At 35.1% G+C, this 26,658-nt stretch overlaps 1 protein-coding gene across 8 annotated transcripts in view; it reads left to right on the plus strand.

Moving 5' to 3' along the window:
* Positions 1-26,658, plus strand: part of KCNMA1 (potassium calcium-activated channel subfamily M alpha 1) — a gene marked incomplete at its 3' end in the record, with an annotated part of 468,462 nt that overhangs the window by 205,867 nt on the left and 235,937 nt on the right. For all 8 annotated transcript variants that reach the window (XM_080347450.1, XM_080347452.1, XM_080347453.1 and 5 more), the window contains one exon: positions 3,407-3,468. In XM_080347450.1, coding sequence (XP_080203576.1) covers positions 3,407-3,468 — 62 coding nt within the window. The remainder of the gene's footprint in view (positions 1-3,406; positions 3,469-26,658) is intronic.

A 26,658-nucleotide genomic window follows, 5' to 3' on the forward strand; every position in this document is an offset into this window, starting at 1 on the left:
CAATATTGTGCCAAATGCATTGGAATAATAAATAGAGCAAGTGAGCTTCTCCCCATGGCCTGCTTAACAAAAAAAGCAATAATTCACATATATATAGGCTTTTTTTCTCCCTTAGATTGTAGTTGCTGTGAGTTTGGGATATCAGTCTGTCTATGTTCATACCTCTCTTCAAGCCTAGTAAGTTCCCCAAAAGAGGTGTTATCTCCCATAACAATCTAGCAAAGACTTTAATCTGAATCTAATTGTCTCCATGGGTCTGAATAACCAAATTGCATTCAGCTTTTTCAGTTGGGAAAAAAAAATAGCAAAAACCTTGCATCTGAATGTCTGTCAAATGTTTTTATAATGTCATGGAAGGTTTGTTTTGTTTTGTTTTTTTTAAATTTTTATATAATTCTAACCCAATTGGTTCAGACCCTGTTTTTCCACATACTTATGTATTCAAGTTCAGCTCAATACCTCTGTCACTTAGCAAATAAAAAACGTGTTTCTCTGCTAGCAGGATAAAAATTAAGTTTAAGATTCCATTATCTTCTGATGCCTTTTCTGTGATTTTTGGGGATGTTATGAATTTAATGTTAGGCATGTGTTTTGGGGCAATAGGAGAGAAAACAAGCCTTGCTTTAAAATCACATAGATATTACAATAGGGGAATGGTGTAGTTCTGCATACATCTCATTCTCTCTTTGATGGAGTATCGGAGTCTGGAGCTTCTTGCAAAATCTAGATATTTGCATTTTGGTGGCAGTTATGTGAATTGTCCTAGAACATTTAAATTCCTTAATTGTCTTGGAAGTGTCTTACCCAGAATCTATATGACATTATTTAAGCAGCACAGTGATGATTATTAAGGGATTGAGTATAACTAAAATGCAAGGCTGGTATACAGTAATGCTGGTTTTGTTCTAGACAATTCTTTTAGCTATTAGGCAATGGCTGGATGTTGTGACCTAAGACTTGCTATGTGAAATGGAAAATACAAGTCTAGCTTTACTTTTATACTTTGCAAAACTTGAAAGAATGAGAGTCAGAGGGTCCCAAACATTATAAGTTTAGTTTGTAAAATATAATTTTCAGTATTTAATGGTCATTTCAGCATTCTTCAGCTCAAAACTCCTGCTATAGGGTGAATCTGGTAGGGGTTTTGTTGTTGATGGGTTTTTTGTGTGTTTTGGGTTTGTTTGTTTGTTTTTAGGAGATACCTGTTTCTAATAGTGATTTTGATTGTGCTGTTGGTATAGAACTGATTCCACAGAGTGCAGGCTAGAACACCACTTGACTTTAAATCCTGTAAGACTGAATATCTATGTTTAAAACTTGTTTGGGTCAAATGAATTTTTCACTAAAAATGTAAGCACTGTATTCCTAGAACCCTCAGCACCTTGGTTAACTCTGTTTTTTAAAAAAATATGTAAAGACTTCCCTTGAAATATATAATAATAAATAATTCTAGAGCTAGACAATGGAGCTGATTTGATTCAGATCCAAACTGTGATTGTGTGTGACTTGGCATACTGCAAGGGTTTCAGGGTGTGCACAATCAATTGGATTCCCAGTAACTTAACTCAGAGAAGAACGGGCTTTGCGGTCACTGCTGATCATAATTTGGGGTATACTGCCAGGTGACAATCCACAGGTTCTATTCACCACATTAATTTCTTATGAGATGGTGATTCTCTCACCACTTGACATAGATTTAATAGCTTATTTCACCTTGCAACACCTGTACACATCTGTATAATTACATGTATAATGAAAGAAGATTCAAACTCTAGATGTTAACGTTATATTAGACATAGGTAGTAAAAATTTTATTTGAAGAGTTTCCTGCTTCAGTCCTTGAATTTGACTGATGGATCTCACTGATTTGTTTGATAGTGCATCAGGTAAAACAACAAGTACTTAGGTAAAATATTCTTTCTCAGACATCCACAAAGCAAAAAGTTATGGTCAGCAAGATCTAAAAGGAATGAAAAATTAATTTAAACTTTCAACTGAATAGATTCTTTTAACAAGTTGTAGTGATTACATAATATTAAGAAATTAATGAGTTTCTTTTATTGGAAAATATATGCTTGTTTGATTTTGGCCCTGCAGAGCTCCAGAGTTTGGTTATATAATTAAACCTTGCTTCAGATACTGCCGTTACAGCACTGAGTGATAGCTGAGAGTAGAGAAACTTCGATGTTGTTTCAGTAAGGCTACTTAGAATCCAGACATTGCACATTCCCTGCTATTGTTTGCACTGTGACTGTCAAGCTCATTCCTAATATGGCAGCTTCAGAAAAAGTTCTGAAGCCTGCATTGAAGGAAGAAATTTTTGTTTCGGTGTCCATGTGTTGGTGTAGCAGTAGTAATAGTAGCATGCATTAGTTATGGTATTCATAGGGATTAATAAATCTGTTCAGAACTGGAATGACACCACTTTATTTATTTATGTATTTATCTATTTATCTATTTATTCTTTTATTTTCTTTTAGTGTTTTTTTTTTTTTTTTTCCTCTTTCTCCACACATGCAGTTGTTTAGATTATGTCTTAAATTTGAGCCACTTCTGACCTAATAAGTCATATTTTAACTGGCGGTTTCAGGAGCTGTGTGTGCCCTTAATTATTAACCTGGTTTGCCCAATCCTGAATGATCAGTTCTCTAGGTTTATTTTAAGGGATGTTACTTCTAACCAGCTACTTGAGATGCACCTCCCAGAAGACTGAAGGATGTTTTGTTCTGATTTTGTAGACCAGCAGATCAGATGAGCTGCGGGAGACATAACTTTCTATCTGTTTCCCAGCCTTAGTGCAACAGACAAGAATATTTTCTTATTTCTTCCAGAAGAATTGCATTCTAAGATACATAAAAAAGCTTATTTGATTCATGTTTTCAGATTCCAAATTACCCAGTGGATGGTATTATTTAAGACAAACCTAGAATATCAGAAATCTAGGTCACAATGGGTATAAAGACTGTGATGTACTTCATGATTATTCAAGCCAAAATTTGAATCCAGATATTTCAATTATGCTGTCCTGTGTAGACGCAGACCTACTTTGGCTAGGATGTGAAACTAAATTGTCCCACAATGTTGGGGAATCTTTGGGAGCCAGCAGAACAGACGATTGTCTTTGTGTTCAGAAGAATTTAAGGCAGATGGAGATGTGATTAATCCAGCTTCTGATGCACTAACCAGAAAAGCAAGTTCTGCCTTCTTAATGAGGCCTGAATGCTAGACCTAGCAAAATTATTTGGTTCAAAAACTTCAATAGATTTAAAGGGAGGAAAATGTTGGGACTACGAGGTCCCTGGGGTGTGTATTTATTGTATCAGAACATGCTGCATCAAACTATTGTTTTAACATGTTTGAAAGTTAACTATACTGTTATTAAATAAATGACTCTTTTCTTTTGTAGGTTGTCTTAGTCTTCGCTCTTAGTATTGGTGCTCTTGTAATATACTTCATAGATTCGTCAAAGTGAGTATTCTAGTACATTCTCCTTTCCCTCTTTTCCTGTAGCAATCATACATCTTTAAATTGCTCCATTCATCTACTTCAAATCAGTGCTTTGTCTCACCGCCTGAGTGCGAAGAACTTTATAATAGTGCATAGTCTACCAAAATAACTAAAGATTGGGAAAAAGATCCTATATAAACTAGATTTGACACAGTCACTTGGATCTGTAGCATGGAGAGGAAAAACTACATTTGTGTGTTGAGATTATATATACTGTTTCAAAATTAGAGGTTTTTTATGTTTATTTGTCACATGTACAATCTTTCAAATTCAAGACTAGGATAAGAAATACAGGGAAACAATATTTGCCAAATAATTAGTTTGCAGGAGAAAAAAAAAGTCTTAGGAGACTGATAGAAACACTCCTGAAAAACTGTGAATGAATTCCACAGTATGAGCATTATATCTTGCATATCTGTTCAGATTTCCAGCTCCTGGGTTTGATGGATTTCTCCTAAGATATGGTGAGCCAGTAAAAATCTACAAAGCACATCTCAAATTTTTTTAGATTTGCACTAACGTTACGGTATAGTGTTGTAGTTTTGTCCAGGCAATAGAAAGTTTCATCCTGACCTTTTGTGGTATGTGATGGTTTGATACAAACCAGCTTAACTAGGAATATTCTCTCTTTTGATATCATCTATGTTCCACCCTTGTTTTTGTATCAAGCTGGACACTGTCAGGGGTGTAACAGGCAAAATGGTAAACTAACACAGAAGAAAGCAATAAAAGGGGACTTAATAGAATATTATTTGTTTGAATCTAGTTATTTTGGGAAGATAATGTTTTGAACCATCAATAGTATTTTAAAGCTGCTTTTCTCCCAACTACTTTTAGGGTTGCCATTACTGCAGTGGTGAAGATAGTATGCTGGAGTCATTTCATGTGAGCCAGCCTAGCTGTCTGTAATGACAGCGGTTATATTTAAAAACAATCCTTATTTGACTCAGAAAATCAGACATTCCACTGTTGACATCTGTACATAATGATATTTAGGTAGGTGGTAGCACCAGCAAAAGGCTTTCTTGAATACACGGATGTCAGCTCTATATTGTGTGATTTGCAAGCCATACCTTTATAGCCCAGACATGTTGAGCATAACACAAATAACTGATATAGAGATTTGCTTTGTGGAGAGTGGTGGGAAGCTCAAGTTCCACCTTCCTCTCCCTTGAAATGAGGACAATACTTTTTCCTTCTTAACATTGTGCTGAGCATTCTCATTAATTTTAGGAAATTTTACTTTAATGTGTATGCTGTTAAACCATAACAATATGCCACCACTGAAGCACGTAATGTGGTGCTTTTTCTGAAGATCTTTTAAAAATCTTTTTAAAACACAATGGCAAAGCTTCTGTGTGCCAAACATATCCAGGTCAGAAATGTCAAATAGAATAAAACTTGCTTCCACTTATATTTCCATTTCAGACCAAAAAAATACAGCTATTTGTTTGAGCAATTGTCTTTTCTGAAGCTAATTGATTATATAATGATTTTGATTTTTAGGCACTACTTTCTAGAAGGCTTTGTTGGATTGTTTTCCTCAAGGACAGCAAAACTGACAACATGGGAGCTTTCTCTGGGGTGCTTAAGCTTTCTGTGGGCCACCTAATCTGTGTATTGCTACCAGTTTATTGACTACTCTATCAATGGAGATAGAAAATTATTTATAACTGTAGGTTTCTTTGGGTTTTCAGCCAATGTTAAACTCCCAACTGCAGTTTAAATTCAGCAACCTTAGGTTAATATACTTGCACACTTTTCTTTTGTTTTCTCCTCCTTCTTTCTTACCCTACTTTCTTCTTACCTCTCTCTCTTTTTTTTTTTAAATTACTTTTTTTTTAATGAACTCATTAGGAGTTTAGTTCAGGTTAGGAGCTCCTGAGATATTTATTCTGTATTAGTAGCTGACTTGACACCCATTTTGTCAATGTAGAATCAATTGTATTGAAATATCAGTCTGTTTAAGATCCCCAAGAGCAGGATTAGTAAAAGTAATTCCTTTTAGAGCCTGGTCAAAAAGGAATTATTGAAGTTAGGATGAGAGGAAAGCTTGTGAACAACAGAGACTATGGCTTGGCCAGGAGAAGTGAAGACAAACAGGATCTAGTGCACACACCAGACAGATAGTAACATATAGACAGTAACATATGCCATTGCTTGCTTTCCCTCAACTGCATTCTCTAGCCTGTGCTGTGAACAGTTAGCTGTCATTAGATCATTAGAGCATAGACTGACAAAAATCATGTCTTCAATCCAAAGCTGAAGAGTACTAGTGTAAGCATTTGTCTAAACCAAAATGCCCATGGTCTGTTCATCCAAGACTCTTAATCTGTCAGTAGTTTTGCAGAGGCAATGGTAGGGATGTCCACAAAGGAATCCTACATGGCTTCATACATAAGGGGCATCAAGGGAGATGAGAATAACACCACCAGTTTCTTATCTAATAAAGGAAGGGGGAAGAGTGGAAAGATGACTGAGTTTTGTTGGGCAAGGATGTGTGCCATGGTTAGTTCTAGTGAAAGATACTGAGGAAGTCCATAAGTCTCCTACTGAAGATACTACCCATTGCTCCTTTTGCTATATTCACACTATAGAGAAGGTGACTGGAGGAAAAATAAATGCTGTCACAGCTGTGACAGGAGGGTAAACTAGGAGCATTTTTATGCTACCCAGCTCATCACTAACAGACACTATCCCAGACTAGGCCTGCATCAAATGGTATGTCTGGTGGAATGCTACTTGGAGACATCTGAGGTCAGAAAATAGTGCAGCTTCCTCAACATAATCCATAGCAATTAGTCCTACATATCAGCAAAGCCAATTAAGCAGCTTTGTGTCACTATACAATATGTCTGTTCAAACTCTGGTTCTGGCACAAACTTATGAGATCTCTCCACTATACTCCATTACAAAATCTGGGCAAAATTATGATCCAATACATCTGCTTTAATCTCAATTGACTTTTCTTACTAAAAAACAGTACTTAACTCACCTTTTAAGACGGATTCTAAACAAAATCACTAAAATAATCATTCTTAGTGGAAAAAATGATCGTTATTAATTTTGAAAACTATAGGGATTCCAGTACCTCTCATTAAGATTGTGTTGTTTATTCAATGCTTCTACTTTTTACAAGCCACCAACTTGAATCCTTGTCTCCTAGTACCACAACATATATGTATATAGAACATTTTTCTTTAAAGTGAATAGGTACCTTTTCAGTCATGCATTGTAGCAACTAATGGAGGTTTTCAGACCTTAAACAGGGAATTTATCTAGCAGTGAAATGACTATCTTGACATCCCTGTCAATTAAATCCTATCACATCCCGGTAGGAAATATTTCGCATAGTAATAAGGACTAGACTCCTTTCTTCCTTTATTTGTTGAATCTCATTCATAAAATACTGTTTTCTTGGACAATTGTATTGTTCAATACTGTAAATAGCAGTTAAACATGAAACATTTACCAATGAGATATTAAAAATATCACCCACATAATTATTTTAATCTTTAGGTAACAAATAACCAAATAATTACATTTTTAGTTTTATAGATTTCCTTCACTTTAATGTCTGTCTTCCAAATTTAGTTTGAATGAAAGCAGAACATTCACAGTAGTCATAAGCATTTACTTAGAGTTTTGATTAAGAAAGTGATCTATTTAGTACAGAATAGCATCATAGATCCTAGTGATTGTTCTTTTCCAATTAATATTTCCTTTAAAATGTTTCATTATTTAATTCTTTGGGGTAAGGAAATAATGGAATTATCCTTTATTCTTAAGAGGAAAATGTGACTTGAAGTACACTCTTTAGATGGTTCTCTAGAGTCTGATGAATGTGCTGCAGTAGAATGGAGAGCTCAATGTCTGCCAATACTTTTTCATTTTCCATGCTTATTTATAAGTAGTTTTCACAACCTTCCTCTGTCCACTTCTGTTTATTTTTTTGCATGTAAAAGCTGTTTTAACAAATACACATAAAGTACTTCTCTGAGTTTTCTTTACATTAGCATAAAAAATGAATTGTCTATCTTCATTTCCATTTGTCATCCTGACCTCTGTATATTGTACTGAATTAGTGACTCAAATAGAGTAGAAAATAACATTTGCTTGCTATGATCATCTTTAGGCATGGTTGGTAAAAGCACTAGCAGAAAACTCAATTTCCCACTAAACTGGGAAATGGTCCCATTTCCTATTTCTTGTAATGGCAGTAGCACAGAAACTATTTATGTTGTGAATATCCTTTTCTACTCAACTTAGGTTTTATCTTCTGGGGTGCAATACAATGTAATATGCAACCATAGATATAAGCTGTGCTTTTCAGGTACAGGTTTGTTTTTGTTTGTTTGTTTTTGTTTGGTCCCCCCGCCCCAAGGACTTGCTTTCAATAAGCAGTTATTATCTTTGTGTTTCTTGAAGTTTACCTCATTATCTGGAGTCCCTTCACTGAAGACTGATGTCATTGTAAAAACTCTCACAACTTGCTTTATATGTCCTACTCATATGTGGTTTTCAGATTGTTTTTTTGGAGTTGTTTGTATTTTCAGAGGCACCAATGTAGTTAATCCAAAGTAGCTAATTTTTTCCAATACTGTGTCACCTATTGTACTTGATTAGAATTGTACATAAAAGTACCATCTGGCAGTGGGTGTAAAACAGCTGGATCTAAGAATAACAGTGGCACTGTGAAGAGGAAGATTTATACAAATATACACACAGACATATAGGTTCATGCTGAGCCCTGAGCTTGTTCTCTGCTGTTGTGTCCTTAATCAGACAGCTTTATTTTTACACATGGAAAATATAAAGTTAAATTTATAGACAACTCTTAGTTCTATAGAACTTTTTTATGCTCAATGTATCTTTGTCTATCTAAGAAGATTTCAGAAGTATTTGCTTCTTTTGCATACTGATTGTAGATGTGATATTCAGGGAACCTGAATACTACCCAATTGTAAAGCTACAAAGCTTGTCTTAACTGTACCATAGGGAAAATGCCATTTTTCTGATTCTTAGCTTGATTTCTAATATATATATATTTTTTTTTTTTTTTTAAATGAGCTTTGCACTTTTTGCAAATGTGTCAATTCTAGACTTTCCTTAAAGCTTTCTAAGTTTCCGAAACTATCAGAAAGTACCTTACGTATCCTCCTCATCTCCATATTCCCTTTATCAATGTTATAACAGGAGATGTGCTTCTAGCAACCACGAACTGAAGTTTGATTGACATTGATCATCCTTTAGTCTGTGGGAGTGTGAGAGCTTGACCCATTTGTGATTGCATTAATTGTCAATTAATCACTGAAGAGTCTGGGATAAAGCAATTGAAAACACAGTTTTAATTGATTGGATTAATTATCTTTACAGCTCTGCTTTAGGATATATTTTATTGAGGCAGTGTTTTTTGACAGTGAACCACAAAGTGAATTTCAAACATCAATCAAGTAATTTCATAAGAAAAGAAAAGGTTTTGAATTGTTGTTGTCTGCAGGTTAGCTGCTGACATTCTGACTAGTGTATTGTTATTAATTCTTTTGTCCAACTTCTATTAAATATATGTAAGAAATATCTGCATACATATTTGACTGCATAAGTATGCACTCTCAATGACATGGTAATTGTATTCATGTGTTCTGTTCTATACGTGGATGGCTTTTAGAAAGGATTACCATTCCTTTCTGAAATACAGATTTCTGTCTCCTGTGATGACTTTCAGTTCAGTTTTTTCACCTTGTCTTTATTATTTAGAGTAAAGCAAGTCTTTGCTACCTACTTCCTTAGTATCAATATTAGCTGAAAATACAGTTCTCGGAGATGCTATACTAGAAATTCTTTAACAAAAAAAAGCAAAATGAAAGCTCTTGTTTTGGAGGTTTCACTGTTTTTATGCCATTGTATGCGCATAGATTAGGAAAGATGCAGTGAAAATAAATATTTGAGGAATTTTCTGTGTGACAGCACAAAGAGAAAAACATCATTAGTAAGTTCTTAAAAATGTTTTACTAGCAAAATATTATTTTTTTTCTTAAGTGACATTTTATTTCAAGTCCTTATGAATTCTATTCTGTGGAAATATTTGAGGATAAGCTGTAATTGTGTACAGTGCTGCAGTACAAGATTACTGCTTGTTTGCTACTGCTGCCATTTTGTCTTGTGAAAGACATTTGATTTACTGCAGCAAAATGTTCTATAGAAATACTAAAAGTCTGATGAGGATTATTTATTTGAATTTGTTACAGATACAGACCGGCACTGCCTAAGAGTATTCACATATTTCTCATTTGTTTAGGCTATTACCCCACTTAGAGATATATCTGAAGTATGAAGTTTAACTGAGTAGTAACTCTGTGTAAACACCAAAAATCAGATATTATAGATAATAATCTCAGATTTTTGTTACAGATTAGTCAGCTTTTCTACATGACCTGGACTAATCTGCAGAACATTTTGATGATTTTTTTCTCATTTTCGTGGCCATTGAGGGAAAAAGCCATTCAAATTTCAGTTGTAAATCAAGCATTTCATTGCTACTGCATCTGAATTTTGAGGGAATCCCAGTGGCCTGATGTATAAAAAATTTAAGGTGTGTCTAAGAAGATCAGAAATACAGTTCTTGGAGAAAGTTCAATGTTTTGATCTTTCATTTTGTTATTTCTATTTCTATGATTTTATAAGCTTCAAGCTACAGTTTGATTTTTTTTAAAGTGTTGTGAATATATTTTTCTTTTACACTTTTATATGTCTTGCAGTTTTAAAAGAATACCATTTTCTGCTCCAGCATGAAGTGTTTTAGAGCTATGCCGTATCATTTTTGCTGAGGATATCCTCCCATGCTCTTAAGTATTCTGTATACAAGTACAAGTACAACAGAAAGAGCTTTTTCAAATACGTGGCAGATAAAACTAACACCAGAGGCAATGTAGGCCCACTGATGAATGACGTGGGTGCCCTGGTGACAGAAGATACAGAGAAAGCAGAGTTACTGAACGCCTTCTTTGTCTCTGTCTACTCTGCTGGAGGCTGTCCTGAGGAGCCTTGTACTACTGAGGCCCCAGAGGAAGGCAGGACAGTGGAGGAATTTGCCTTGGTTGATGAGGACTGGGTTAGGGAGCAATTAGGCAATCTGGACATCCATAAATCCATGGGTCTGGATGGGATACACCTGTGGGTGCTAAGGGAGCTGGCTGAGGTCATTGCTGGACCACTCTCCATCATCTTTGCCAAGTCTTGGGAAACGGGAGAGGTGCCTGAGGACTGGAGGAAAGCAAATGTCACTCCAGTCTTCAAAAAGGAGAGGAAGGAGGACCTGGGTAACTATACGCTGGTCAGCCTCACCTCCATCCCTGGGAAACTGATGGAACGACTTATCTTTGGTGCTATCTAAAGGCATATCAAGGATAAGAGAGTCATTAGTGGCAGTCAACATGGCTTCGCCAACGGGAAGTCATGCTTGACCAACCTCATTGACTTTTATGAGGACATAACAAGGTGGATGGATGATGGCAAGGCAGTGGATGTGGTCTGCCTTGACTTCATTAAGGCATGTGACACAGTCTCCCACAGCATCCTTACAGCTAAACTGAGGGAGTGCAGTCTGGACGATCGAGTAGTGAGATGGACTATCAACTGGCTGAAGGGAAGAAGCCAGAGAGTCGTGGTCAATGGGCGCAGTCTAGTTGGAGGCCTGTATCTAGTGGAGTGCCTCAGGGGTCAGTACTGGGGCTGGTATTATTCAATATATTCATCAACAATTTGGACAAGGGAATAGAGTGTACTATCAGCAAGTTTGCTGATGACACCAAGCTGGGAGGAGTGGCTGACACGCCAGAAGGCTGTGCTGCCATCCAGCGAGACGTGGACAGGCTGGAGAGTTGGGCAGGGAAAAATTTAATGAAATATAACAAGGGCAAGTGTAAAGTCTTGCACTGGGGTAGGAACAATCGCAGGTTCCAGTAATGACCTATTAGAGAGCAGCGTAGGGGAAAGGGACCTGGGGGTCCTGGTGGACAGCAGGATGACCATGAGCCAGCACTGTGCCCTTGTGGCCAGGAAGACCAATGGCATTCTGGGGTGTATTAGAAGGTGGGTGGTTAGTAGGTCCAGAGAGGTTCTCCTTTCCCTCTGTTCTGCCCTGGTGAGACCGCATCTGGAATATTGTGTCCAGTTCTGGGCCCCTCAGTTCAAGAAGGACAGGGAACTGCTGGAGAGAGTCCAGCACAGGGCAGCAAAGATGACTAAGGGAGTGGAGCACCTCCCTTATGAAGAAAGGCTGAGGGAGCTGGGGTTCTTTAGCTTGGAGGAGGCTGAGGGGTGACCTCATTAATGTTTACAGATATATAAAGGGTGAGCGTCATGAGGATGGAGCCAGGATCTTCTCGGTGACAACCGAGAACGACAAGGGGTAATGGGTTCAAACTGGAACACAAGACATTCCACTTAAATTTGAGAAGAAACTTCTTCTCAGTGAGGGTAACAGAGCACTGGAACAGGCTGCCCAGGGGGGTTGTGGAGTCTCCTTCTCTGGAGACATTCAAAACCCGCCTGGACGCCTTCCTGTGTATCCTCATCTAGGTGTTCCTGCTTCGGCAGGGGGATTGGACTGGATGATCTTTCGAGGTCCCTTCCAATCCCTGACATTCTGTGATTCTGTGATTTTGATTGTGTCCAGATTGTACATACCATTTCAGTCCTCATATTTGAGGAATTAAGTAAGTAAGGCTTAAATAACACTAAGCTTTGTGTCAACTGTTCCCACTTACAGTGGAATTTACTCATGCAAAAATATTTTAATTATATTTATAAAACTCTTCTTTGTCTTATTACATTCATTAACCCACACTAAGTGGTCACTAGAGCATTCCTTCATACTTGAAGTACACATTAGAGTTAATACAGTTAATACATATACTTTTTTTTTTTTTTTTTTTTTAATGATGCATGAATAGAGATGAAGAAGCCGACTTAAAATTCTGGGATCTGGTTCAAGGAAATGTTGTTAGATGATATTTAGTATTGCTAAAATTATATTGGTCTGTATCTTGTCAAGTAAATAAAACCAGTATTATTCCCTCCATAATGAGAATTCTTGGGAAATAATACAGACAATCTCATACAGACTATCCAAATCTCCCATGTTACTCTGCAGACAGTCTCCTTGTCAATTTGGGGGAAGGTTGTTCATTTTAATTTTTTTAATACTGCAGCAGTTTCTGGCCATTTCTGTGAGCTTATAAATTTTGTCTCATGCTGAAATACATCCAGTTGGATTTGTTCTCACCTCTCATTTAGAAAAAGAGGGTAATAGAGTTAATTCCTAAAAACAACTCTTAGTTTTGTTAACTGCTCAATAGTCATAGTGTGAGTGATAGGTGTCATTTTTTGATGTAAAGAAAATGTAGGCTAAATTTGTAAATTAATTTCTCTTGACTCATTATTTTCAAGTCCCTTGAGTTTTACTGTTATAACAGAAATAAAACTTCAGCTGTTTCTACTGCTAACTCTCATTAAAAGACAAAATGTATGTTTTATAAAGATGCTTTAAACTGATACAGCGCTAAATAATATTTTCAGTCATAAGTAAGGGCTAATTTAATCTTTACTGTATTTGTAATAGATAACTGAGTGTACACCATTTTTGGTTTAATTGGAAAGTGATTTGCAGAAGAAAGCCTTATTTGTGGCAATGAATATGAATTTTCTTCATTGCCTTGCAAAGTCTCATAGGACAACATCCATAGCTAAGATTCGTTTTCATAATGGCATGCTACAGTTGAAGCCAGGTGGGAGTGCAATGCAATTACATGTTGTGTGCAGCCAATTGAATATCAGAAAGATGGAGAGCCCTTGTTAGGTACAGATGGTGTCAATTATGAGTGGAAACCATTAACAACGTTATTATAAGGCAAAAAGCAAAAGAAACAAGCCACATTGGGAGTGAAGGGGATGGACAGACAGAGAGACCAACCAGATAATTATCTTCCATCTGTTAATATGCACTTAGGACAAAGGGGTTAGGTATGACTGTGTATTTTCTTGGTTGTTTGGTAGACATCTGTCCCTTGAGACACAGCAAGCAGTTGTTATAGGTGTTATCTTTTGTGAATTATTAAAAAAAAAGTTGGATACCATGAGGCATACATGTAGAAATTAGATGCATGTTTTATGTGCCGTTCATCTCTTAGCTCAGTGTTTGCATGTGTTCTCTGACATGCTCAGAGAGCTCGAATTTGGTGAATTATATGCAGATAAAAATTGTGAAATGCCACCTGAATAACTCTTCCAGTCCACTTAGAACTTGAAGAAAATTGTAAAACTCCTTTGTAAAATTTTCTAGTATTCTTCAGCTACATTATACTAGTAAATAAATATCATTCTTCTATATCTGTTTATCCTATTGATGACTCAACATTGGAATTACAATAATTGTCACTAGTTGTACATAATCACTGGGTAGGAAATGTAGAAATATCCTGTTTTCTCCATACAAAACCGTACTATGAAGTTTCTATTAGTCAATGCCAGTAGATTGTATTTGCTCGATGGTCAAAATTAATTGTTTCCTTTTATAATAATTGGCAAATCAAGCTCAGGTTATTTTTGGTTATTGGGTTACTCCTTGGTATTATACAGAAATTATTATCAGTCATGATATACCTTATTATTATGTCTTCTGTAATGTGAAGGTGGCTAGATTGGGACACTGAAAAGAAATTAAAACCACTGTTGCTCTGTGGATCTAAGCCTGCAGAGTGGCAACAGTATCCATAGGATTTCAATCTTAGAAAAATATGTTTTGCTTAAAAAAATACCCTTGGTAAAAAGTTAATATTTAACTCCCTCACTTTTTACAATGCAGTTAATTATTTGTGGTGATAGAGACTCTCAGAAGACTGAAAGGAATCCAAGCTCAAGAAAGATTTGTAATCCTTTTTGGGTCCAGGGCAGATGCTCTTTTCATAACATGGTGGTCTGCAGTTCAAGGTCACAATTACTCAGATAAGAGTTTGGTCTTTTAGTATAGCTGATCGGTTATATATATATATATATATATATATATATATATATATATATATATATATATATATATATATAAAATCCAGAGGCTATGTGTAGGTGCACAGGAATGCTTCTGAGGATTTGATGTTACATTTTAGCGTTTTATAGCTTTTCTGAAAATTAATAACAAATCCAACAAGTATGTAGTACCAACAGGGAGAAAATTATTTGTCCTTTACTGTGTTACAAGTCAGTTCTGTCATCTCATGACAAATAGCATTCGTGGCAAAAGAGTTTGTATTTGTGGTCCTGGAGCTGTTTGTAAAAAGTGGATGTGAAAGCGTAGGTTTGCACCTCTATGTTATAATCTGATTTTGAGTTAAATTATTTTGTGTCTGCTGTATTTAAGAAAAAAAAGTATATTTTCTCTGTTCGTGTGTATGGGTTTTTTGTTGCTGGTTTGGTTTGATTTTAGATTGTTACACTTTATGTGGGATACCTGAGCTCCTTCAAGAGATGGGGGGAATACAGTGGCTTGACAGAGACTATAGCTGATAGTTGCCTCACTTTGCAATTTTTCTCTTAGCAAGTGCCCATTGATAAAGGGCATTTGAATACCACTGGCTGGTATTCAAACACTTTGGTGTTCCAAACTGTATCTTTCTTTCCCAACTAATTGCACCTGCTTTTGTGCACTGAGAAATTAAAAGGCACCAGGTTAAACATCAGGGTGAAAAAGGACTGCAAATTGTCAGCTGCTTCTAGTTGATTGCTGGCAGTCTTCATTGCTTTCTAGCTTTGTTTTGGGAAGGTTGTCCCCATCTGCTCTAAATTCCATTAGTTTTTGTAGGGCAGTTTGATTCTTGCAAGAGTAAGAAAAGTCTGTAATTCACCTGAAGGTTCAGAGCAGATGTCAAACATAATCAGACATTTCTAGAAAACCATACTTCTAAAATATGTTTTACTAATCATGGTTGCGTCTCTGAATAATAATTTACTGCCTGTACAACAGCAATGAAATAACAAGTTTGTTACACTGTTATACTTACACATTCTGTTGATAATTACTTGGATCTGAACTTCAGAAATATGGATAAAAAAATTTAGACTAGCATGTAATTGCAGCTTATATTCCAGTAGCTTTCACTGGGAACGAAGTTCTCAGGAAATCTGTTGTGTGTTTGTTTCCACCACGTACTGCATGCAATACTTTGGAGGTCAGTTTGTGTAATGAAACAGTACACATCACAATTATGGCATGCTCACTTTCATTACTTTGTTTTTACAAACTCATACCATGCTGCTTGATGTGTTTCTAGTATTGCTGTGAGAACATATTCTTAAAGTACATTTTAAATTATTTAAAACTCGCAGTATTATATAATTGATAAACAAGTTTGAACCTTTCTCTAGTTTTCATCCTTTTATTCTTTTCAAATGGATCTCTGCATTTTTTGTTTCATCCTAAAGCATCTGACAATGCATCTACAGATATCTCATCCTGTGCTTGCTTTCCCTGTGAACGGATTAGTAGTGCACACTGAATTAACAGCATTCTTCCTTACCATTGGACAAATTTACAAATCTATATATATCAAAGACGAGATATCTCTGATGCAGTTTTAGAAATACCAGATGCCATATAGCTGTTATCAAAATGTGGCTTGCAAAGATTTCCTTTCAGAGTGGAGTTAAATGTACAATAAGTGTCTTACCCTCTGCTTTTCAAGCTACAGATACAAATAAATATGTGACCTCTTTTCCTTTCCCCCCCTCCCTTTTCTCATGACAGCTTGACAAATTGTAGCTTTTGGGACACCCCAGTAGTTGATGAGTCATTTCAGCTTAAAAATAGAATTCCTTGCAGCAAGGACACCCATTCCACTTTTGACGCATATGTTGTTTCTGACAGAGTCACAGGGCCAACTATGCCATGTTAATTAAGCAACTAGGAGAAAAAAACAACCAACCAACCAAAAAATCAACAGCAACAAAAACCCTCTATATCTTCAGTAAATACCAGAGCTGGAATCCAACAACACTGAGAAAAAGGAAAAAGGAAATGCGTATGCGTGAACATGAATACCTGCATGCTTCCCCTACTTCCCTGTATGTCGCTGGCAGTTTGAGACTTCCTTAGGTAACTGGTGCAATCTAATGAAAAACATTATCCAACCTTTTTTTTTTTTTTTAATTTTATTTTTTTTAAAAAACCAAACCAAAACAAGAAAGCCCACAACCAACCAACCAAACAAACAAAAAAACCCCTAAAACCTCCTGAGACCTGACAGAACACCAGCTTCACAAAGGGAATTGTAACATCTGATTAGTGTAGGCAGAAGAAATGCTGTAATGGAGCATTACAATGTTGTTATCCTTTTATTTGTGAGGCACTTGAAGTGTGCCCAGGAAGAGTGCTGCAAGATCAAATGATCTGCAATATTCAGTATAAGGAACTTTTGATAGGGTAGCCTATAGAAGCCTCAATAAGATTGTGAGCATAAAATACAAATGTGATTAATATTAAAAATGGCCATTTGTTACACTGTAGTATATCTTGCTCACTTTAACATTCACAAAGCTTTTATAACTCTTATGAGACCTAGCGCAATTAGAGCGAGTAGGGCAGACGCTGGTCTTTAGCACAATTGTTAGCTCGTGGCATGTTTATTCATCTGCTGCTGATGGGAATTATTTGGCCTCAAAAATGAGGACCAGCCACTTGTGTGGAAGAATTTGATGGCACATGAAACCATACCAATACAGTGTTTTTTCTGGATATTTGCAGACTTGTTTTCCTCACAGGATCTGCACCTTGATAAGCATTAGCAGATTCTACACAAGCTGATTTTTTGCAACATCCATAAAATAATTTTTATAACTCACAAAATTGCAGAAGTTTACTGAAGACAATGTGATACCTGTAAGATTCATTAGACAATGTGAGCTTAATACTCTGATGCTAATAGACCTTTTGAATTTAATGTTTTCTCAAAACAAAGGAACTTTCTATTCACATGTAATTTCTAAAATTTCTGTTAATTATGCCCCATCTCCACTGAAAAAGATTCACATTTTTCAACAATGATGGCTCAGTTTCCATCTATTCCTATGAGAAAATAGAATTATAAGAATAAAATGCTATAGAGTATGTGAAGTATGTTTTGGCATTATTTATATATTTATACTCTTAAGCAGTATTCCTTCTGAATAATAGTCCACTTAATGTAACTGAACTTAGGTAACTAGTTCTGCTATGCACAAACAGTCATATTAGATGACTTAGATTTTTAAAAATAGAAGGTAGCACTGAAGTCAACAGTTGTTATACTATTATTTACAGAAAATCCATTCTTCGCTGCACATAATCTTTCTGAATAATACTAATGCTTTAAAACAATCTTATCAAGCTGATAACTTAATTTTAACTTTCATTTTTCTCACATTATATTTGAAATTTATGTTCAGTGTCCTGGATTATGTTATCATCATAAAACTCAAGTGAGAAATAATTAGGCTCAATAAAGTTGTATTGGAGTAAAAAAGAAAAAAAAAATAATTAAAAATCCTGTTCTGAGTCAACTCAGATTAACAGTAACACCATGTGAAGCCCTATGATACTTTTATAGTATTACACTTTTCCTGTAGATCTGAAGTGTTGCAAACGTTTAGTGTAAAGTCAAGACAAGAGAGCAAAATAAAAGTGGAGAAAAAAAACCCCAAAACCCAGAGAGTGAAGGTAACTTCAGAGTTGTCTTGACTTGTCTTAATTAAAATTAATTTTCAACAGGGTGCCAGGTAAATTTTTTGAACTGTGAATTCTATCTGGAGGAAACACCAGTTGAAATGGATTTTGTTTACTGATTTTGAAAATTTTATAAAGAAGAAATAAAGCTAAGAATTAAATTACCCCTCACTGCTACTGGTGATTGCTTATTTATTATAAAATTATGGCATATTTCACATCTTTCATTTCATGCATATGAAGATATTGTGGTATCTTGGCTTAAGGATTTCTTAAATAGTTTTGGTTTTTTTAATTACTGTTGTTGTAGACTTGGAAAAAGGCTAAATGAGATTGTGAAATACCAGTGGTTTTGGAATTTAAGCCAAAGACCTTATTGTGATGATTTTTTCACATTTCTTAATATAGCTGTTCCTACAGTATTTTGTTTTAAACAGGTATCTTCTGATCAGAAAGATATTTAGACGTAATTTAAAAGATGTGGTGTGATACCAAGTCTAGACAAATAGTTGCAGTGCTTAACTGATCTTGCTGTTAAAAATGTATGTTAACTTCCAGTCCAAACATTTGGCTTCATGTTCCGCTTCCTGTTAGTAATCTTTCCACTGTGATATTTTGCAGAGATATTTCTAGGCATGTACAAATCACATTTTGACTTCCTCTTACATATATATATATATATATATGTATTTATATATATATAAAAACTGAATTTATTAAGCTTGTTTTCAGTTTCTGAAAACAGTACAGGTTTTAGACTAAATCATTGTAGCAGCTTTTTTTTTTTTTTTTTCCCCTGAATTCTTTGACACTTCCATTTTATTTCTAACATTCCAATTCAAGCATTTTACAGTCCAAATTGGATGCTACTGGACATTGCTATTGCAGTGATTTTTGAGTACTTCATTTCAATGAAAACTCTGCATTTTCATATTCTCCTCCGGTTATTTATGAAATACATGATAGCAATTTATGAACGGCAAAGTTAATGTAGTGCTTTCTGTTTCTGCTGATGCCTATTTAGCCAAAACAAAACCAATATCATGCTATTAGTTGTGAAGGAAACTTTTCCTTCATTTTGCATGGTAGAAGCTGTTCAGTATTTGAACTAAAGCACAGAGTTCAATTTCTCCCAAAGTGATGAAACCTGTTGTGATAGCTTTATGCATCCTCACGTATCATATGTCTAGGCTAGCACATATTACATAACATTTTAATTTTGTGTTTATGTATGGAAACACTATTTCTGAAAATGTACTTTTAAAACCTGAATTGATCTGAGTAGTCTGTGCACATAGATCAGCACAGTACTTTGCTGTAGCTGTTTATTTATTCTCTCAGTTCTCCTGGTTTGTCTCCCAACTCCTGTCATGTACAGAATATGAAGAAAAAGGTACAAAGGCTGTAATGAAGAGACAAAAATTTGGTGTTTCTTCTTTTTTGTGGACAATTTCACTGCAGTAGCTTTAGTTCATGGCTCTTTGTAAAAGCCTGTAAAAGAGTAAGGAGCACAATAGTAGTACACACTGTGTAAACCATTAAAAAGAGGCATTGTTCTTCTTGGATATAGATTTTCTTTTTTAGAATAAATTCAGTCATATAATAATAATAACAAATGATCAATAAATTAAGGATATTTTATACTGCTTAACCGTATAATCTGTAAATATTAAATATAATAATATAAATATATTTTTATTAAACTTCAGGAAGATAAATACGATTTCATACAAGTCATCACTGAATATAATATGGGATGTAGACCAGTGAATATAAACAGTATTGTTAGGAATATATGTGGTGTGTTGGTTGTGGGGGTTGGTTTGGTTTGGGTTGGGTTTTTTTGTACTCCAAACACTGTTGCTAAGTCACAGGGTTGTGAACACTGAGAGGATATATTTTCCGGGACATAAATGGAAATGAGTCTATATTCCATTTAAACTACTGAATTCCTTAAGCAGGAGGGAGGCACTTGTTTCTGTTTCCTGTCAACCTAATATTTTAAACAAAGATTTGTAGGATTAGCTGGCTTTGAAACAACGTTGAAGGTTTTTTTTAAATGCAGTGATACTAAGTAGGTATGGCATATCTCTGGAGCACACTAATAAATGGCAGAGAGAATAAATATTTCTCAAAACATATTAGAAAGTGTAGTTATTCAGAAAATTTCATATCATATGCATTTCTGTAATGGACTTCAACCCTTAAATCCAGGGTTTTTTTTTAAAGAATAAATGTACATTCTCTGTCTGACCATCCAGAAACCAAGATCTGCAAACCAACCTGGATTCTATCTTTCTTGCAGTTGTCATTAACACTAAAGCTTTTACAGATGAATTCTAAATGACATTATGATGAGGTATGCTGCCAGAACTTTAGAATAAGTAAACTGATTCTCCTATGTATATGTTGGTGACCTTCTCCGTGAAATACATACCATTTAGTGAGACCATGTCTTGGAAGACATACCGAGATAGAAAAGGCTCTGTCTTTACATAACAGTAATTTTTCCTTAATTCTCCTCTGGCTTGTCATAGCAGCTCTATATTCTGTGTCAATGGATTTGGTAGAATCTGTGTAAGGATAGCCAGGACTGTATCAAATGCAACTCTCTTTCTTCAAAGAATCTTTACATCATCCACTTCAGAGACAAGAGTCTCTGGCAGATTCATCAGCACAAAGGAGAATGCGGGTACTGGATAAGCATCGTAGGGATTAGTGGGATTTTCAAGGTAGCAGGGAATTTAGGAGAAAGTCTGTTTAATTCTTCTCTCATACCTATGCAATTCTGGAGCAACTTTACTGAAGTAAAAAATTTTGCATAGTGTACATCTGGAACAAATGGCAAATGAATCAGATTCTAATGTCTGACCTTTTAAGAGATGCTTGTCAGACTGAGAAATTACTTGTCTATAAATAAAAACAAACAGAAAAGAAAATTGCAAACATGAAAACAAAGGCTGTGTCTGCAGTAGCAAGTAGTTGTCTAGCAGTAATACTTGTTCTTTGACTAAAACAGTTGGTGCTGAGGGGCTGGTGTCCACACTGTACCTTGAAGGGAGTTTGCTTCAGACTAGATCTAGTCAACTCCCAGGGAGTGAAGGTTCCTTCTCACTTGAGGGCTACTAGAAATCAGCACCATATTACTTGAAATTAAGGCCACCTTCGCTGAGATAATTTTCACATCTTAGTTGAATGTACTTGGCGAGAATTTGTAGAATTACTTGTGGTATCTAATTGATCCTTTTTTACTATTCCCAGTCTAGTAGCAAATAACAGAAAACCCAGAGATCTCGACTGTATTTTAGCTCAGTCACAAACTTTTGTTGTTATCATGTGCAAGCTGGTTACAGCCCATTTTTCAGAGGTGCCATATACATATATATATATATATACACACATATATAGCTTCTATTGACCTTATTGGAAAAGTTATGCTAGCAAAAATCTAGCTTCAAGCTATGCTGTGAGAGGGTTTTTGTTTGTTTGTTCTGATTATTTTTTCCTGGATTTTTATGATACATATTATTCATGTTGTAGTTGGGAGATAAGGTAAATAGGATAGGGCATGAGACTTTAGTGTGGAACATCTAAATTGTGTACCTCAGTCCTGATGTGTCATCTGAGAGTTTAAGAAAACTTGATTCTGTGTCTTAGTTTCTGCAATATGGTGAGACCTTAAAGTGAGACTTACTCATTCCTCTAGATTGATATTGCTGGATGAAAGACAACATGGAAAAAGGTATGCAGCAATTAAGTAATTATAATTAGGAAGTAAAACGATATCAGTGCAGAAATAATTGTGTTCGGGGTTTTTTTTTGTACTGTTCAGATTAAAAATGGGACCAAAAGAAAAGAAAAAAAAGAAATCACTGGAATGCCTTGATATGAGTCAGTGAAGTTCCCTTTCCTCTGGTTACTCAGGCACTAATAATGCTGGGACTTCCCAAAGAGCTGAAGGGAATTTATTTTGTATTCCTCATCGTGTGACTATTCATGCATATCCGTGGTTGCTTCCTTTTCTGTTTTAATAATGATAAAAAATTTCCCTTGATTTCAGTCTCTAAGACAATTAATACAAAAAAGAAGTGTAGAAGTATTTAAGGTCTTGCTGCAGGTAGTAGGCGGTAATATAGCACCAGCTGGCACTAGTTATTGCTAGTGCTATGTTGTTACCTGAGATATTACATTACAAAAGAATAATGATATGATGAGAACGAGAACATAAAGAAATTTCTGATCTCTTGAAGACTGACTTGAGAGAAATGTCTGTGACAAACATAGATTTATTCAAAAACCAAGTTATTTGTTGGTCTCCGCCAAATATTGTACTGTGTACCTTTTCTTCCCCATTATTCAACCGTATTGTTGCATTTTGTATTTCCTTCTCAAAAATAGGAGTTTGGACATAATGTTTGTGGGAATTTTTTCCTTCCGATACCTTCTTTTTCTTAATCATCCTCAACTATCTTACTCATCTGATACTTTAGAATTAATCATGTAAGTATGTGATATGGAGGATTATCTGAAGCTGCTTTTTTTAATTGGGAAACGAGTAATGGCTACTCTTTTTTTTTTTATTTTTCTATAAATTAACAAGGAACTTAAATTTTCTAGGGTCCAGCAATGTCGGGCATATGTCACCTGCAAAATTTGTTTAGATAAAATCAAAATTCAAGTAAGTAATGTACAACAGACTGACTTTCTATATAGATATAATTTACATGAAGTACATTGAGGAGTAGAATGAATGAGAATTCACCCAAATCTTATCTATCCCAAATACAGCTATTGTTTATGTATTTACATACAGCTTTTACATCTCATTTACAGACATATAGTATTCCTATAAGTGTTCAATTCAGCAAAAGTTTCTCAGCGAAGACGTGAAAATGAAATATCTACAAATTACCTCAGACATCTTACATTCATGATGAATACTTTATCAAAAATTAAGAAATTAACCACATCTGCCAGTTCCGATTAAGGGGAGACTTTACCACACTGAATTCTTCATGGCTGTTTTTGCAGATATGTGAAACTGCATCTTTGTGTGGTTTAAAACCTAGAAGCATATTAATCTATAAAGAATGCAGGATTTCTAATATGGTACCAATATGCTACATGAAACAACCTGCAGTGTGCTTTATATCATATTCTTATTGTGTTGTTTTTCCTCTTTGTTTAATTCTAAGTGCAATGTACAATATCTCTAATATACAGACCCTAGATTGTTCAGGTTGAAAATAATGGCTAAAAACAACAAATTTATAATGCTTAGTTAAAACAAAGTGAACTGAGACATGTAATCATGTAAATGCTTAAATAAGAATTGGTTTGATTTACTCTTTACATCCCTATGGTGCCAGCTGCAGATCCATGGCACCAAGAGAGTCTACAGTGACTTGGACTCACTCCAAAGGTGGGACAGATGTTGTTTACACGTATATGTTTCCCAGGAGGTTTTCCTGTGGAAAGTCAGATTTGAGTTTTAGTAATGATGGCATAGGAACCCCGTTGACATTGTTGGAGAGGCATATACTAGCTCGTTAGCAATTTAGCTAGGCTCTGCTTATCGTAGAGCTCCTTTGTGGCTCTGCCAGTCCAGGATCTAGGTTCTGCCATATCAGCCATCAAATGAGCTTCTCCTGACCACAAACTTCTGTGTAACTCAAGTTCAAAATGTACTTGCTTCACTTTGTCCTCACGTGACAGCACTCAGCTCCATTTCTTTCTGAAACACTGTAAATGTAACCAGATTTGTACTATCTTTGGGGCAAGTTATGTATTTAATTTAAACACTGGGAGTAAATGACCAGGTGCTCTTCCTTTCTCATTTATTTATTAAACTTCATTTTAGGTAGTTTCCACTTTATAAAGAATATCCTGGCAGGTATAATTTTATTTTTGTGGTGACTGCTGCATTTTCACTTGTTTTCAGCACAGTTAATATTCATGTCCCTCATAACCTTGATTTTTCAAAAATTAAATAATTTAGTGGATCATGATACAGTTTTAGGACAAGAATTAAAATTATTTAGAAGACCTAGTGATAACATGATGGACAAAAAGATCTACATCATGTTTTATTATGGAGTTCTAGTGCATTCATATGAAAATACTGCAAGACTTTATGAGGCATTTATTTTTATCACTAAACAAAAAATATAACAGAGGCATTCATGTTGTTGGAATGATGTATGTTGTTGAGGACATAAACAAGATATGTATGCTTCTGAAATGAGCAACTCAAGTTAATTGACTAAAAACAATGAAAATGAACACACCAGGAAATGCAAAGAAAAGACAGGAGATGATTCTTCCCACTATACAATATTCGTGTTTGGTTACTGGGTGTATTACTGTATGAACTTCCTCCTCTTTTGGCAAAGGAAAAAAAATTGTCTTGCCAAGTCTGAAATGCCTGGTGAGACTCCAGGGCTTGCAGATGACTCAAAAAACAAAAAAAAATCTGTAGCAAAAGTCATTTTGGAATGCTGAAGGTACAAGACAGGAGTATTTAAAAGTTGTGGAATGTATACAGTTGATTTGCCTGGTATTTGTGTTTGTGTCACCGTTTATTAGGTTTATTGTGCTTAAGTGATAATAAATCTGTTAGAATAGCTTATAAGTCACATCATATTATAGATATGAATCTTTTCTGTGCATATTATCTTAATGGTGAATTTGTTTATGTCCTCTTAATAGTAATAAGAGCGTGGCTATAGAAAAGAGAGTAGGTATGCCTGGGAGAGAATGAGGAGGATTAAAATGTAGCTAGTAATGAGGCAGAAAAAAAAAGGAAGTGGAGGCCTAGTCTTGCTTTGTAAGCATATGATTTCTTGATCAGAACAGAAATTAGCAGACAAAATATCTAGTGCCAATATTATGCTGGACAGAATTTTTAAGTATTAAAATTTAATATGTATGTTTAGTGATCTGTTTGCATGTTTAGGCAAGTAGGTAAAGAACTAAGTTTGGTGTTTCAGTGGAAAAATGACACCAACATCATTGTCAGTGTATGGTCTTTACTGAAAAAAACTCAGTTTTTGTGCACTTCATTTTCTTAACTATGAATAAATACATATATAAATAAAGCTTAAGCATAAGATAATATGAGCTACACGATAAAGTTCTAAAAAGGATTGGATGTGGGATGTTAGGTGCAGATACCTACTGTTTCAGTTCTTAGTTTAAATTTTTTGAACCTTTGGTGAGCATGGTACATTTGTTTTATTTTTAAAGTGCAGTTTGATTTTTAAGGCATATTTACAGTTGAGTGGCAAACAAGTATATAGGATTTATGCTTCTAAGGACTATATTGCTTTTTATTTAGCACATATAATCATGAATCAAATGTTGCTTTTCCTCCGAATTCAGCATTCAGGTCTGTTTCCATTGAGATTTCTATGCAGTACTTAGGACTGCAGACAATATGATAAAAGCACAAGTAGATCATACAAGGTGAATCAGAGTTCACAGGGTTTCATTTTTCATAATCCATGTCACAGCAGTTAGAATTTCCTGTTTGTTCCCTTAAAACATAAGAAGAACTCTGGAAATAGTGTGTGTGGGGTTTCTATATAGGTATTAAATGATATGCCTGGGTTTTTTTCAGTTTCTGTATATTATTCTGGCTAGCTCTTTGAACAACGTAGTATTCAATTTTCCCACTTGCTATGTAAAATTAGAGGACACAGGTGGTTAATATCTCTGAATTTTAATGTCTGAGTATTTTTCTCTTTAGAAGTAATTAATTCTATCGAAAATATTATTCCTACTCAATGAAAACAGTAAATACTTTACAGTACTGGTGTATTCGTGTAAAATGAATGACCCCCAGTGGTCATGTCATAGATTACCTACTGTCAGTTACCACTTTTCCTCCTAACGGTGATAGAAATGGAATTCTAGATAGAGCACCCTTGATAAATGATTTTTTGTACTAAGAAATTACTTTCAATTTGAAATTGCAACAGGTCTATCCTGTGTATTTTAACAGCTAAGGAGACAGCTGCATATAGACAAAAATGAGAAGACAACAAATATAGCTAAAAATCATTCAGAGCTCTGTGTACAAAACCAAGATCTGCACTCAAAGTTATGTTTAGGCATTTCATAAATGTATCTGTTTCTTCATGTTTTTAAGAGCAATTATCTAAAGATCCTTTTAAAGCAAAATGAAACAGCTCCAGGAGGACCTTACAGTAATAAGCAAATAATTTTAATGTCTGCTTATCATAACACAGTGTTAATGTTTTGAATTATAAAATATTATTCCATTAATTAGTTACTTATATTAACCACAGAATGAAGCCTTTTCTCTGCAAACACTCCTTCAAATAACACAAAGGAATATGTTATGGTTCTGATTTTATTCAGATAAATAGGAATTGAAGATT

The sequence above is a fragment of the Nesoenas mayeri genome, assembly GCF_963082525.1.
Source record: "Nesoenas mayeri genome assembly, chromosome: 7".
Taxonomy (NCBI): domain Eukaryota; kingdom Metazoa; phylum Chordata; class Aves; order Columbiformes; family Columbidae; genus Nesoenas; species Nesoenas mayeri.